This window comes from Myotis nattereri (assembly GCF_964212035.1).
Source record: "Myotis nattereri genome assembly, chromosome: 14".
NCBI lineage: Eukaryota > Metazoa > Chordata > Mammalia > Chiroptera > Vespertilionidae > Myotis > Myotis nattereri.
This window is the reverse complement of record NC_138089.1, coordinates 29042094-29056866: the sequence shown is the minus strand read 5'-3', so window position 1 is coordinate 29056866 and position 14773 is coordinate 29042094. Positions and strand designations below refer to the sequence as shown.

The following is a 14773-nucleotide window of genomic DNA, read 5'->3' as shown; positions in this document are numbered from 1 at the left end:
GGCCCCTCCTGCACCGTGTCCTCCAGGGACCCCCCGTGCCCCTCCAGCCTGGTCAGGCTCCCCCTTCACAACCAGCTCTTCTCAGTGCTGGGAGCTCGCTGCCCAGCTGAAAGGAGAATGCACCCTCCCACCCACGCTGGCGTGGCCGACCTGTGAATCCTGTGGGGCTCCTTCCACCTCTGGGTCCCAGATCTATCTGCTCCCCCAACCAACCAAAGAACCTGGGACATCCCCTCTTTCAGCTGCCACAGTTTTAGGGACACTCTCCAGGGGAGAGGATAGCAGGGGCAGGCCTCCAATGGGCCAGGAAAGGTCCCAGGCTGTGCCGCGATCCGGGTGCTGGGACCCAGGGTACTGGGCTCGGCCCCTGTATATGAAGGCACACACGTGCTCCAAAAAGGCTCACAGTGCTGACTGCCCCGCCAGGGAGGCAGCAGAGGGATCAGCACACTATCCAGCACTGACCCGGAGCTGGGAGGTCTGCAGGGCGCTGGCCCGACTGTGGAAATGAGGCTCAGAGAGGGAAGGGACCGGCCCCATGTCCCCCAGAGCATAGATGCTGGAATAAAGGTCAGAATCCAGTCTGGCTAATCCCACAGCCCAGTTCTGCCCCTGGCCCGCCGAGTATGTCCCTACAGAGCCGCGGCTCACCTCTCAGCCAGACCACGCTTGGTGAGGCCGGAGATGACAATGGGGTCAAAAGGCTCCTCCGTGCCTGAGATGGTGATGCCCAGGGGGCCCCCGTAGCGTTTCAGCTCCACCGTGTAGCTGATGGCACCCGTGGTCTCCTGCTCATCTGCAAGGGTGACACCCATCAGGGGCAGGATCCAGCAGGGCAGGGTCCAGGAGCTTGGTACCCGCAGCTCCCCAAAACCTTGGTGCACTGACTCCCTCATACTCGTCCATTCACTCATCCATCCATTGACACATCCATTCGTGCTGTGACGGCAGCTGGCGCAGCCTGGGGGCCCTGAGCCCATCTTCTGCCTCCAAAATGCTTTCTTCCACCCAAACACCATTTAGAAAAAGAAAGAGCAGGAGTGTGGAACAAACATTTTAAAATGCAGATTTCACACGCCACACAAAATAGAAATAATGATCGTGATAATGCTAATCACGATGAGAAGAAACCAGATCTCCAACTTTCCTTAAAAAAAAAAAAAATCAGCCAAGAGACCCTCTTGCCCAGGCAGCAGGTGGTGACGGCCCCTCTGGATCAGGGATTTGCCCTTCAGTGGCCCAACCCTCACCTTCCCTTTTGCCTCCCAACCTGTACCATTGCTCTTACCTCCTGTCAGTTCACTCGCTTATGTCCCCGTCTGGCCTCAGCTGTGTCTGAGTTTGCAGGGTTTGCTTATTCACTCGCACATCCACCCACACAGTGGTGCGGGGACCCGCCTTTCATTCACACCCCACCCGCTCATCTCTCACAGCTGCTCCCCGCGGGCCACCCTGCCAGGCTTTGTGTACGGCATGGGGGATCCAGCTGGTGACTCAAACCCCCACGGACTCACAAGGGCCCTGGAGGGCCCCAGGGACAGTGAGGAGTCTGTGGTGCCGCCCCTCCCTGCATCTGTCCAGTCAAGGGGTCTCCACCGGCCAGCTCTCAGGTGGCAACACCACATCCCTCCCAGGCCAGAGGGAGCCCCGAATTGCAAGCTAGGAACCGCTGGTCTGGGGGACCACGAGAGGTGGCAGGGCAGGGTGGGGCCGTACCCGAGTTGTCCTCGTCCTTCCGGATCTTCAGCTTCACCAGGTCCTCACACTGCCGCAGGATCTGCACGGCGTCCTCCATGGCACAGGTGTCCAGGCGGATATTGTCGATGGCCAGCAGCTTGTCCCCTGGCTCGAGGGTGCCAGTCCTGCGTGAGCAGGGGTGTGTGGCAGGATGGAGCCTGGCATATGCCAGTGCCCTACCCACCCCCATGGCCTACTCACCCCACCCCAGGCCCAGGGGCACCCCTACCTGTGTGCCACACTGCCTTTCTTGATGTCAGAGATGGTCAGGGGCTCCCCTCGCTTCCTGCTGGCCGCTGGAGGAAGAGAGGCCACGACTCAGCCTGGGGCGGGGGGACCCAGGATTGGGGCATGGACGTGGGCCACAAGCCCTGCTCTCACTGCTGCCTGGTTAGGTGGCTGTGAGCAGATCAGCTCACCTCTCTGTGCCTCAGTTTCACTTCTGCCAAGTGGAGGTGATGCCACACACCTCATAGGGCATCCTGAGATTAAACTAGATACTGCAGGCTCCTGGCACATAGTGGGTGCTCCATCCACATCAGCCATTTTTTCCTCTTGCCCATCCCCCAGCAAACTGTGAGCTCCTCGCGGGTAGCTGGTGTCTGTGTTCCCAGCACCTGGCTCAGGCCGGTACCCAGAACTGCATGATTCTTCCACAGTGGCCTGCAGGGAGTGTTGGCTACTGACGGCTCACCGCAGAGTCCCATTCTGGGAACCCCCTTGGCCAAGGGAGTCGCCTCACCCAAGGCCATGCCGCTCCTGGTGCAGCCTACATCCAATGGCTGGTCCAGGAGATGATGCACAGGCCCAGCTCCAGCCTCAGCGCAGGGCAACTTGCAAGGCCTCCCAGCTGAGAGCGAGCTCTCCAATGGGATTGGCTGAGCCTCTTTGCTGCTGCACGGCAGCTCCACTTCTCCCTGTGCCCAGTCCTGGTCCCTCATGGCAACAGGTGTTGGTCTTAAGAGGCCTCCTCAGTACACCCCCTGCATGTAGCTCCCTGTCTGAGCAGCTGTTTCCTGGGGAACAGGGCCTAAGGCAATGCGTGTGGCAGGAATGGCTAGTTTTCTTGAGAAAAGAATCCATTTGGGCTAATGGGTTTTGCCGTTAGTGAGCAGGTGGTCGGATTGCCTCCTAGCCCGTATGGCATCTTTGCAGATGAGACAAAAGTGCCCCTTCCAATCACTCCCGAGAAAACGTAAGGAAAGTGTAAGTCCACCTTGAATGGGCATCCCTGTGTCAAGTACAGCCTGTGCCATTGCACCTGTGGCCCTGCCGGAGGTGCCTGGGCTGGAGGCAGCTTCCGCTCCTGGATGGCTTACACTCCCACCTCCATCGACTGCAGAGCCCTTCGGGACAGCTGCCTCTCCCTCAAGCCCTGGGGTGGGGCGGAGGATTGTTCCACACAGGAACGCGGTACTGGCCACCTGTTCTCAGAAGGCAGTCCTAGGGAAATGGTGTCCCAGCGTCCCTTGTCTGACCTGTGGTCGGTCCACCAATGTGTGTGCTGCCCTCACCAGAGTGGACACCTGCCAGGAGGCCACCTCAGCAGGGCGGTGGAGGTAGTGATGCTGTGGCCAGGTGGCTGGGGTCTCCACTCCCCTCAACCTAACTTTTTCCCCTTCGGGTCCCCAGGATAGAGCCGGGCTGAGCCAGCCTCCTGACTCCCAGGCCCCAGTCAGCCTCATTTTCTCGACTCATCAATTCATCCTATAATTGTTCATTCATTCATTTGATGAAAACTTACTGAGTGGCTACTATGTGCCAGGAAGGAAAATAGCAGTGAACAAAACAGACAGAGATCCCCGGCCGCCTGGAGCTGCCAATCGAGTGGGGGCCACAGATAATCAACACAATTTAAAGGGAGCGTGTCATATGATAACGCGTGTTGTGGAGAAAAATAAAGGACAGGGACCATGCAGAGGGCAGTGCCATTTTAAATCAGGTGGTGGGGAGGGCCTTGCCAAAGTGACAGGTGAGCAAAGGCCTGCAGGGGGTGGGGAAGAAGGCAGAGGGAGCAGCCAGGGTGAAGGCCCAAGGCCGAGAGGAATACAGCCTGTCCAGGGGGCAGCCTGGAGGCCAGCAGTGGCTGGAGTGGCCAATGTCAGAGGTCACAGGGACCAGGTCACAGAGGGCTTCATGGGCCCTGGGGAGTTCACCCCATCGGACACCCAAAGGGCCTGCAGACTCCCATTGAGCAGAGCGGAGACCAAGGCTTTGAGAAGCTCCCGTCTTGCTTATGGAGAGAGCGGGGCAGTGCAGGGCGCAGGGAGCCCAAGCAGCGGGTCCTCCCACAGAGCCCTTCCCTGGGCCAGGAGGTGGATTCTTTCTCCCAGCAGGCGGGCTCCCGCGGCTCCCAGGGGCAGGCAGGATGGTAAGGAGGGGACGGTAGGGCGGGAGGGGACGGTAGGGCGGGAGGGGACTCACAGCTGATGGTGATGCCCAGCTCCACACCTCGCCTCTTGGGCAGCTTCACGTGGAAGGTGCCGCTACTCGGGATGACAGACTCTGGGTACAAACAGACGTGGCCCCACGTGAGACTCAGCCCCACATCGACACCTGCCCAGCTGGGAGGGACCAGCCCCGTCCTGCTTCTTACACCCGAGAGATGCAAAGACCGAGGCACGTGAGCTGACAGATTGGTTCAAGACAACCAAGCCACCCGGTCAGAGTGGCACCCGGGACTGGAACCCAGACCTCGCGACTGCCAGCTGGGGGTTCCCCATAGCCAAGCCCAACCCAACGGGGCTCCAGTGACGATTTCCTGAGCCTGAGCTGGGCGTGTTCACGTGATTTATCTCATCGAACACAAGCAGCATCCCCCGTAGTGAAAGGATTCTATTCGCTATTTTACAGTTGGGGAAACTGTGTTCCGTCCAAGGTCACACGTTGTCCAAATCCCAGGACCAGAATTCTGACCTGAGTTCGGGGGCAAAATCCACCCTGACACTGGGGAGCGTGGAATGCCTTCCTCCGGCCAGCGCCTTCCTCCCCACGGTTGGTGCTCAGGCGCAGCTGTGCCCCAGGCAAGAGCAGGGCCCAGAGGAGGGAGCAGAGGGCTCCAAAGCGTGAGGAGGCGGCGAGGGGCACGCTCTCACCCGCCACGTCGAACTCGATCTCCAGCACGACCTTGTGGGCCAGCGCGGCATCCCGCAGCAGCTGGTTGGCCTCCTCCATTGTCCCGTCCTCAGTGGCGATGCCGTTGATGGACAGCACGCGGTCCCCCACCTGCAGCAGCCCACACCTGAACCCCGGGCAGCCCCGCAGAGAAAAGAGGCTCCGTCACGGGCACAGCTCCGTGGGGAGCTGGCCCGCCGTGCAGGTGTGCGTCTCAGCCCTGCCCGCTCCAGCGCGAGAGCCTCAGGCAGTTTACCCGGTGGCTCTAAGGGTCTTTGCTGGGCCCCAGTGTCTCTGTCTGTCCGATGGGGGTGATGCCGTGCCTTACAAGATGTACAGAGAGAGGACTCTGACCTCAGACCGGCAGGGGCGCGAGTCCTGTGACCCTGGGCAAGGGAATCGGCTTCTCTGCGCCTCGGTTTCCTCATCTATCACAGGGGCTGGTGACGAAGTCGAGGTGGTGGGTAAGTGAGATAACTGGTGAAGCCAGGCGTGGCGGGTGACTCAGTTTCCCTGGCTGTCCGTGAGCGCCCGCCGAAGAGCGGCAGGCCCGGTGGGGAGGGGGCAGTAGGCTCACCTCTCGGCCGGGCTGTCGGGCTCGATGAAGCGCACCAGGGGAGGGGAGGACAGGGTCTCGGTGGCGAAGATGCCGCCCTGGAGCTGGAGGCCGAAGCCGCTGAGGGGGTCGCCGCAGAGCACAACCTCCGTGGTCTCTGTGTGCACGATCTGCCCGCCTGGCCCCACGGTGCTGGAGGCCAGAGACACTGTGGGGCAGGTGGGCACGGCACTCAGTGGGGCCGACCCAGCCCGGCCTTCCTGTGGGAGCCAACCCAGCCCCGGGCCCAAGCACCTGGAGTCAGAGGGACAAGGCAGTGGGAGTCCTGACTCGCTCTGGTGCCAGCCAAGTCATGGCCCATCCTGAGCCTCAGTTTCCCCATCTGAACCATGGGAGTCGTGATTCCCACTTGGCAGGGCTGTGGCAAGGGAGGGAAGAGACCATGGCTTACATGAACTCTTGTGCTCCCTTCTTCGCTGCCTCCTCCGCCCCATTGTGGTCCGGGGGCTCATGGGCTGGGATCCACGGGGAAGGGTGCTGGGGTTGGCGCAGGGCAAGGTGTGGTTCATGACCGGCGAGGAAAATGGAGTCGAGGATAAGGCTGGGGAGATGAGAGCACAGCCCCGTGAGCCCCGGCAGGGCCCTCCCACTTACTGCACAGGGGGTGCCAGGAGCCACCCAACCACAGGGAGACACAGGGATGCCTTTGCCCACCCCCCTGACCACGCGCTGGGTGACCTCTGGGCCTCAACAACGGCAGGGTTTTCACAGACCCAGTGAAACCCAGCTGCCAGGACAGGGATCCATCTCATCACTAATGTGCCAGGTGACGCTGGGCAGGCCCCCAATTTCTCTGAGCCTAGGTTTCCTCCCCCACGAAACATGCACAAGTCACAGCAGGTGGGCACGTTACATCGGCTCTGGTCTTGGCCGGCGGGTGTGGACCAGGTGGGCGTCGTCCTGTAGTGGCCGGGCCGGGGGCTGTGGCAGGAGGGCACACAGGGGGCCCAGCGATGTGGTTGCTCACTTCTCTGCACCTTCACTGTGGCCATTGGAGGAAGACGAGAGAGAGAGAGAGAGAGAGAGAGAGAGAGAGAGAAAGAGAGAGAGAGAGAGAGAGAGAGAGGCAGGGGTTGATGGAGTCTGAACTCACCACGCCTGCCCCCACCCCACCCCCCACCCTCCCAAGGTTACGCTCCCATCTGCAGATGAAGTGAGGAAAGCAGGACCACAGATCCTGAGCTCCCCCTGAGCCAAGGGAAGCAGTCAGGGTTCTGCTCACACGTCCCAGACGCTCATGATGTGCTGGGCACTGTGCTCAGGGCGCAGCCATGGGGCAGCCGGGACAGGGGAGGAAAAGCAGGCCCAGCCGAGGCCCGCAGTGGGAGGTGGTGGAGGGAGACTTGAACGGGCGACTGGCTCTGGAGCCTGGGCAGCCTCAGGGTCCCAGGGCCTGGCCATGCCTGCCCACTGCTGGGCTCTCAGGGCAGCCTGTGTGCCAGGGCTCCTGGGCTGGTGGAGTCTTGCTCAGACCTGCATCCTCCCCTTTCCACCTTTCCCAGGCCTTCCCCGCCCCGTGAATTCTTTGCCTCCAAGTCCATCTAAGCATCTGCTTCCCTGAGGCCCTCAGAGATCCCGCTCCCCCCACCTGCCCCACCTGATCACCCAAACTGGCTGCCATGTACCACTTCCTCCCCGACTGCCCCAGGGCCTACCCCGGCTCTTCCTTCTGCCGCGGGGCTTTGAGGGGTCTAGTCCATGGAAGGAGGGTGAGGACCCACCTCTCTCAGCCCATTGATTCTGCCTTCCTGCACAGCGCCCCCACCCTCACCGGGGGCTTGGCGACTCTGGAGCCAGCTGCCAGGTCACTTGGACAAGTCACGTAACCCCACTGTGCCTCATGGTCACTCTCTGTACAATGGGACTAAGGCAGTGGCCCATCCTAGGCCAGTGATGGCGAACCTATGACACGCGTGTCAGAGGTGACACGCGAACTCTTTTTTTGGTTGATTTTTCTTTGTTAAATGGCATTTAAATATATAAAATAAGTATCAAAAATATAAATCTTTGTTTTACTATGGTTGCAAATATCAAAAAATGTCTATATGTGACACGGCACCAGAGCTGAGTTAGGGTTTTTCAAAATGCTGACACGCCGAGCTCAAAAGGTGCGCCATCACTGGCCTAGGGTAATGGGGAGGGTCAGAATGAATCCGTATGATGCCCTGAGATCCTCCAAGGGGACCCACCTGCCTCTGAGGGCTTCAGGGGCCGCCGACTTTGGGGCGCAGGCAGGATCTCCAGTTGCACTTTCTCTGACACACTGGCCAGCAGCTTGGTGGCCTCGAGCAACGAGCAGTGCTCCGTGCTGGTGCCGTCGATGGACAGGATGTGGTCTCCAGCATGCAGCGCTCCACTCCTGGCCAGAGGGGGGGGGGGGGGGCGGGAAGCTGATCTGGGTGGCCTCTTCCCCTGCTACCCTCTTCACCATGGCAGTGCCCAGCATGTGCCTCACCTGTCCACCACGCTGGCCGGCTTGATGCGGTCGATGGTGATGACTGGCTTGTTCCGGTGGGAGCCGGCGGTGAGCGAGATTCCCAGGGCGGACCCCGGCGTCTTGGTGATCTCCACTATCAGGGGCCCCGAAGCATTGGCCACCGTATCTGGCACATGGAGTGGAAGAAGAGTTTGAAGTGCAAATACTGAGCACGTTCGTCCCTACCCTCACTCTGCTGTCTCGATTGAATCCTCATTGCCAGCTTGGGATCACTGCACCCATTTTACAGACTAGAAGACTCAGACGTGCGGAGGGGAAGGCTGTTTTTGCCCAAGTGCACACAGTCGCTGAGCAGCGGAGGAGGGGCAGGGATCCGGGTCTGAGGGGCTCTGGCCGCAGGGCTTTGCTGGACAATGCTACCTTGCTCACATTTATTGACAGCCTGCTGCATGCCGGCACGGAGTTGCAGTGTCTACTGCAACCCTTCCCCGTCTCAGAAAACGGCCCCCTGTTGACCCACCCAGCGGCCCAAAAACAAAACCTAGCTCCTCTGCTCTTGGTCCCACCACCATGTCCAAACGCCAGCAAATCGGGCCGGCTCGACCTCATCACATTTCCTGAACCTGCCCCCTACGGTGTTGCTCCTCAGCCACCAGCCTGGTCCAGCCACCCTGGCCTTTCTCCCACTGGGTGGCTGCAAATTAGAAAGTCCCTCCCAGCCTTTGCCATCTCTCTCCCTAACTTTTTTTGCAGCACTTACTGATGTCTGACACTCTCTCTATTGGACTCATTCTGGTTACTGCCCATCTCTCCCCACCAGAACGTCAGCTTCATGAGAACAGCGACCTCTGTATTGTCCTCAGCAGAATGCCCGTCGCATCAAACAATGCCAGGTTCATAGTGTTTATTGCCCAGATAGGCTCAGAGAAGCTGAGTGACTGGCCCAGGTCATCCAGCCTTTGCAATGATGAGGGTCTGTGCCCACTACATGCCCACCCCCCCGGGCCTCTTCCTGCCCAGCCCTAGCCCGCAGGCCCCGGCTCACCTGGAATGGCCACGTCATACTCCACCTGGAAGAGGGCCTCGTGGCTGCACTGCCGCAGAGTGGCCAGGGCCGCGGCGAGGCTGGCCCCGTGCAGGGGGATCCCGTCCACGCTGAGCAGCCTGTCGCCCACCTTCAGAGAGCCCTCCCTGCGGGGAGGGGCCCGGTCAGCCGCCTGGCCCGGCGCGAGCACTGGGCACAGCCCTGCCGAGAGGGCATTGGGAAAGGTGGGCACAGAGGACAGAGGAGGCGCAGGGAGTGGGTGAAGGAGAAAGGGACGGGACAGGTGAGCGAAGGCATGCATGAGGAGTGACAGGATGAGCGGCTAGGCCTGTGCAGGTGAGTACGTGGGGGGGGGGGCGGGTGGCGGGGGAGACAGGAACCGGGTCTGCTCTGGCATCCACCCCACCTGGTGCTTAAGACATTCAGCCCTGGCTCAGCCCTAGAATGCCTGAGGGGGATGGCCCTTGGGATCACCACGCCCTCCTGCCCCAGGGATAGACGAGCGCGCCAGGGTCCAGAGAGGACAGCAGCCCCGCCAGGGCCACCTGGCGTCAGCAGTGGGGTGAGCTGGATGCTCCATGCTGCCCATCACAGAGATTCCCTCCCACGGTCCCACCTGGCTCCTCAGCAGTGATTCTGTCCTGGTGGCAAATGGGCCTGGGAACCAATTCACCGGGGGCCCGAGCTGGGGTTCACCTCGGCTTGGGTCAAGTCCCCGCCCTGGAATGCCTGCCCCAACAGGTGGCCAAAGCTATTCTGGGAGGTTCTATGAATAGCTTGTTGCAGGGCCTTGTTCCAGGACAGATTTAGATTTCTGACAAGGCCCTTCCAGGCTTCTCTTAAAATGGCCAGGAATCTCCCACTGGGACACCAGGCGCTGGGAACTGGGCACATTCCTCCTCCACATTCTCTCCTCCTGCGTGTCTGGGCAGGGCCGGGGTGGGCAGTGCAGCCAGGACTGGGAGGGTGAGGGCGGGGGCTGAGTTACAGAGGGCCACAGTGACGCCAATCACCATGCCCCAAATCTTGGGGGCTAGAATATTGGACCCATTCCACAGAGAGGAAAACCAAGGCCAGGGAAGGGAAGAGCAATGCGACACTAAGGCTCGTTTTCCCACGGCCCCCTGAAACCACAGGATGTTGGGGAAGAAAGAGCTTGGGGTCTCTCTCATTTGAGGTTTGGTCCTGGCTCCACCAAAGACTCCCTGCGCGACTATGGGCAAAGGGTGTACTCTCTCTGGACCTCAATGTGCTCATCTGGAGAATGGGCACAAAGGCCCCAGCTCTGCCTTCTTCACAAGGAGCTGGGGTTGGCCAGCACAGTGCGAGGCTGTAAGGTTTCCTCTGGCTCAGGCTCACCTGTCGGCAGGGCCCCCAGGTCGCACATAGGTCAGGACAAGTGGGCGACACCTGTGGCTGTCTTCATGGGCCCCTCCTGGACAGAGTTCAGCAAGAGGCAGAAAATCACCTACCCACGTCTTTCCTGATGCCCAGAGACCCTGACCCAGGCCCTCAGCGGGCTCTCCCCATTACATCTGTTTGAGGACCTTATCCTTGCTACTCACAGACCCTCTTCTGAGATACCAGCTGTAAATCCCACCGCCCGCCAGCCAGTAGAGGAAATGGCCAAAGTCCTCTCCCTGCTAACTGGCTTGCTTCCCTTCCTCGGATCTCATCCTGTTTCCCTTTCGGCCCTGATGGCTTGGCGGCTCCAAACTTTGCTCTCAATCTCAGTGGCACCACCATTTTCTGAAACAGCTTTTCCCTCACACACCCCTCAACCACCTACATTTCATTGCTTGGCAGCTTTTTCCATTTAACACTTGGCTTAATAGTCCTGGGTTCTTTAAAGTCAGAAGCAAGATATAGATGACATATCCGATTTATGCACGGATTCATTAAAGCAAAACAACATACACAGAATCAGAATTAGCCACTTTCCCGCCCCCCGGCCCAAGGGTGACTCTTACACTGACCTCTCAGGACAAAGCCAAAGCTATTGGCCTCCTTGTAGAGCGAGACGTCCACTGTCTTTGACATGATCCCTGGGTTGTTCTCCGGGGCTAGAGAAAAACGGAGGACTCCCTTGAGTCTCAGTCACATCGCTGAGCTGGCAGATGTCCCCAAAGCTCGTTCCAGGAGAGTTGGGTGACCAGTCACGGAGACTATAGGAAGGGCAAATTCCTCCCCATTTAACGGGTAGGACAAGTGAGGCCTAGAGGGACCCTTTTCCTAGTACCCACTTTGTCCATCACCTGGAGAGAGGAAAGGGCCTGCCCACCCTCACACAGAGACGATGGCGGAACTCAGGCTTGAATCCATGGCTGGTGGGCTCAGGCCAGGGTTGAATTCAAACAGTTACCCATTTCCAGGCCAACTTTGAAAATTCAGAGTTAGGCCACTGTACTCTATGCAGGGTGATAGGTTGGGGAGAGCGGTAGGGCAGGGGACACTGTATTCAGCCAATGTTCCCCAAACTTGCCCCCTTAAGGGAAAAAAAATCTGCAAATAAATATGTAATATGACCGTGAGTTATAAACAGGACCCTGCCACCCCCGGGGACAGCATCCTGTGGTGCAGGCAAAGCCTCTGGGCGAGGGATGGATGTCTGTGGTCAGTCTCCAGGTCCCACCTACCCCATCTGGCACGATCCCCACCACCCAGGCCCTGGCAGGGAGGCAGCGGTGTCCACCCACAACCACGGCAGCGGAGAAAGTTCCCTGTCCAAGGGCACCCACCGGGCGGGGGCAGCTCATACTCCACCTCCAGCACCACGCGCTCGCCCACGTTCTTGAGCAGGGTGATGATCTCATCGTGGCGGAGCCTGGTCAGGTGGATCCCGTTCACTGACCGAATGTAGTCGCCCACGTTCAGCAGGTCACTCCTGGGAGCAAGGAGGCCAGAGCACAGGCATGGTGCCAGGTGCAGCATCCACACCCACCCTCCCACGGGATCCTCATGTCACCCGGATCCTCGTTGTACAGAGGGGGAATGTAGGCTCAGAGGTCAGACAATGTCCGCGGTCACACAGTGAGTGAGTAGGACAGCGTGGATGCTAACCTAGACCTGTCTGACGCCCAGGCCTGGCATTTCCCCCGAGGCCGGTCTGCCTGCCTTCCCTCCTCCTGGGGGTCACCCTCCCAGCTCTCACCAGCTCCAGGCGAGCCTGCAGAGGGGCCAGATCACCTCCGTTGCTAGTCCTAGCACTCTTTCCTGCTTTTCACCGCTCATCTGTTCTGTTCAACTGAACACTTATCAGTGCCGGCTCCATCCAGAGAGGCAGCGATGGAGAGGCTAACTCCCAGGTTCCACGGAACTCATGGTCCAAGGGAGCCAAAACAATGGGGAAATCCAGGGCAATGTGTGTAGAAGTGGCACACGGGGCTGTGTGAGCAGCGCCGCTGTCCCAGCCTGGGGCTAGGGGCTTCCCAGAGGCAATGTGGAGGGATGAACAGGAGCCTGCCTGGAGGCTGTCATGGGGAATGAGACTTCCAGGCAGAGGGAACTGTACAGGCAAAGCCTGGAGGGCCTGGCTGGAGGAGGCACAGTGGCCGGGTGAGCACCTGCTGTAAAGGCAAAGAGAGGAGGCTGGGGCCTAGAGGTGTAGCCCCCACTGCAGGGCTTCCTCCCGCAGACACTGAGCTCTTGAGAGCTTCTGGAAACAACTGCCTGACGGCTTTACCCAAAGCCCTAGTTCATTTCCCACTGGCCCCTAGCCCCCTCCTGCTGCCCCCACCAAGCCCTCTCTCACCTGGCCGCCAGCCCCCCGGGCCTCAGGTTGGAGACCCTGGGCTTCCCATCCTTGTCGGTGCCACCTGAGATGGTCAGGCCCAGCGTGCTGCCTTCTTTCTTGATCAGCTCCACCACGGTGACCCCTCGGAACTCCTCTGCTGACACATGGAAGATGAGGGGGCAGCACGGGGCAAGCTGGGCCCTCAGCTCCAAAACAAGTGAGGCTAACACGTTAGGCAAGCAGGGCACTTGGCTGCATTACGCTGGGTGAGATATTTCCTTTTTACAGATCAGAGAGGTTATGTGGTTGGTCTAAGGTCACAGAGCAAGTTAGCAGCAAAGCCAATGCTGTCTGACCCCCACCCAGAGCTCTCCTTGCCTCCAGGACAGAGAAAGAGGAAGGGGAAGAGAGGGGTTCGGTACCTGGAATGCTCTGTCTGCGGCAAGCCAGGGCCACGTCGGCGCCTCCTGCATCCTTGCCTCCTTTGGAGTAAGGCCCATCGTCTGCAGGCAAGAGAGAGAGAGAAAAAATGCCCAGAGCTCCATTTTCATTTCCATCCAGGCCAGCCTTTCATGGGTGTGGCCTGAAAGAGGGGTTCCTTCCTGCCACCGGCTCCACCGGTGTCTCTGCTGGGGGATCCTGGTGGCTTCTCCTCCCAAGGGCGGCTCTATCTCTGCTCTTGGGGCTGAATAACATTCTTTTGAACATTCACACTGTTCTGTGGTTAGCCATCTGCACAGCCCGTGGGGCTGGTATTATTATTATTATGGGTAATATTATGCCATTGTACCGTAAGGAAGCTGAGGCCCAGAGAGGGACAACTCATGCCCACCGTCACACAGCTGGGGAGTTACGCAATGTGGCTTAGAACCAGGGTCTGCTGACGGCACCACCTGAGGCTGTGCTTGCACACCTACGGGGACAGGGAGCTCCCTCGCAGGCAGGTAGGTGTCACAGCCCATGGGAGACAGTGCTGGCCCTGAGCAAACTCATTCTGCAGTGGCCCAATGAGTGACTCTTCATGAGGACTGCACTTTGACAGCACGAGCCATATTCTCAGACATTCTAGGCAGCCCAAGGTGAGTCTGTCTCACCTGAGCTTGCACGTGCCCCCCCAGCCCGATCGCTTGCCCTTGAAGAATAACCTTCCTGCCTCCTTCACCCCTGCAGCACCAGCTTGACCCAGTGTTAAGATCATGGGCTCAGGGCTCAGCCTGGCCTGAGTGCATATCCTGGCTCAGCCATTCACCGGCTATGGGGAGATCACTCTTCTCCCCTCCCCCAGCCTCCTGGCCACAGCAAGACCTAACCACTAGATGCCAGTAGCACCCCACCCCGGTCGTGACAACCCAAAATGACTTCACACATTGCCAATCTCCACTATGGGAGCAATATTGCCCCTCCCACCCCCCCCCCCCCCCACACACACACACCTTGAGAATCACTGCTCTAGAGCAGCGGCCGCCAACCTTTCAGACCTCACAGACCACCGGTTGGCCACCGCTGCTCTAGAGTGAGGGTTGCAGCTCAATCTGGGTCTCACAGAGCCCCAGTGCCCTCACTCTGCTCTGCAGGCCAGGGCTAAGCTCCCTTTGCTGGCCAGAAGGAGGCAAACAGCAAATCAAACAGTGGTTAAACCCGGAATCATTTCTAGGGCCTCTGGAGTTGGGCGCCCAGCAGCTCTGCTCACCCCTCTCCCCCCAGGCCCTCTGTTCACACCAGCCAGCAACGATTTAGGGAACACCCCATTAAGTCTAATGCCTCCCATTACAGTTCTCTAACTCGCACTTCATTTAGATTCAACAAGATGTTTCTGAGCTAATAAAATTAATAAGATTGGGTTATATCAACTGTGCGACAGCGAACGTCTGTAGTATTTCATGAGGGCAATTCTGGAATTGAAATCGGTCTTATTCTGTGCAAATGAGATTCTGCCACTGGGCAATCCGGGGCAGACCAAAGATAAGCTTGCTGGCTCCAGGGTTATGAGTCTGGGGATGGTGGAGGGGGAGATGATCTCTTAAGGAAAGGAGGAAGCTGAGGATAAATTCGCCAAATTCAGAGCAGTAGGATCCCAAAGAATAGAGTGGA

General features: G+C 59.2%; 1 protein-coding gene across 3 annotated transcripts in view; it reads right to left on the bottom strand.

Annotated features, from left to right (window-relative positions):
• Positions 1 to 14773, bottom strand: part of GRIP2 (glutamate receptor interacting protein 2) — a gene marked incomplete at both ends in the record, with an annotated part of 79244 nt that overhangs the window by 11211 nt on the left and 53260 nt on the right. For all 3 annotated transcript variants that reach the window (XM_081106239.1, XM_081106238.1, XM_081106240.1), the window contains 16 exons: positions 652 to 796; positions 1717 to 1862; positions 1967 to 2033; positions 4162 to 4242; positions 4833 to 4978; positions 5429 to 5615; positions 5859 to 6008; positions 6321 to 6449; positions 7657 to 7826; positions 7923 to 8070; positions 8950 to 9095; positions 10309 to 10384; positions 10926 to 11012; positions 11688 to 11833; positions 12701 to 12836; positions 13105 to 13185. In XM_081106239.1, the coding sequence (XP_080962365.1) occupies positions 652 to 796; positions 1717 to 1862; positions 1967 to 2033; positions 4162 to 4242; positions 4833 to 4978; positions 5429 to 5615; positions 5859 to 6008; positions 6321 to 6449; positions 7657 to 7826; positions 7923 to 8070; positions 8950 to 9095; positions 10309 to 10384; positions 10926 to 11012; positions 11688 to 11833; positions 12701 to 12836; positions 13105 to 13185 (2041 nt within the window). The remainder of the gene's footprint in view (positions 1 to 651; positions 797 to 1716; positions 1863 to 1966; positions 2034 to 4161; positions 4243 to 4832; positions 4979 to 5428; positions 5616 to 5858; positions 6009 to 6320; positions 6450 to 7656; positions 7827 to 7922; positions 8071 to 8949; positions 9096 to 10308; positions 10385 to 10925; positions 11013 to 11687; positions 11834 to 12700; positions 12837 to 13104; positions 13186 to 14773) is intronic.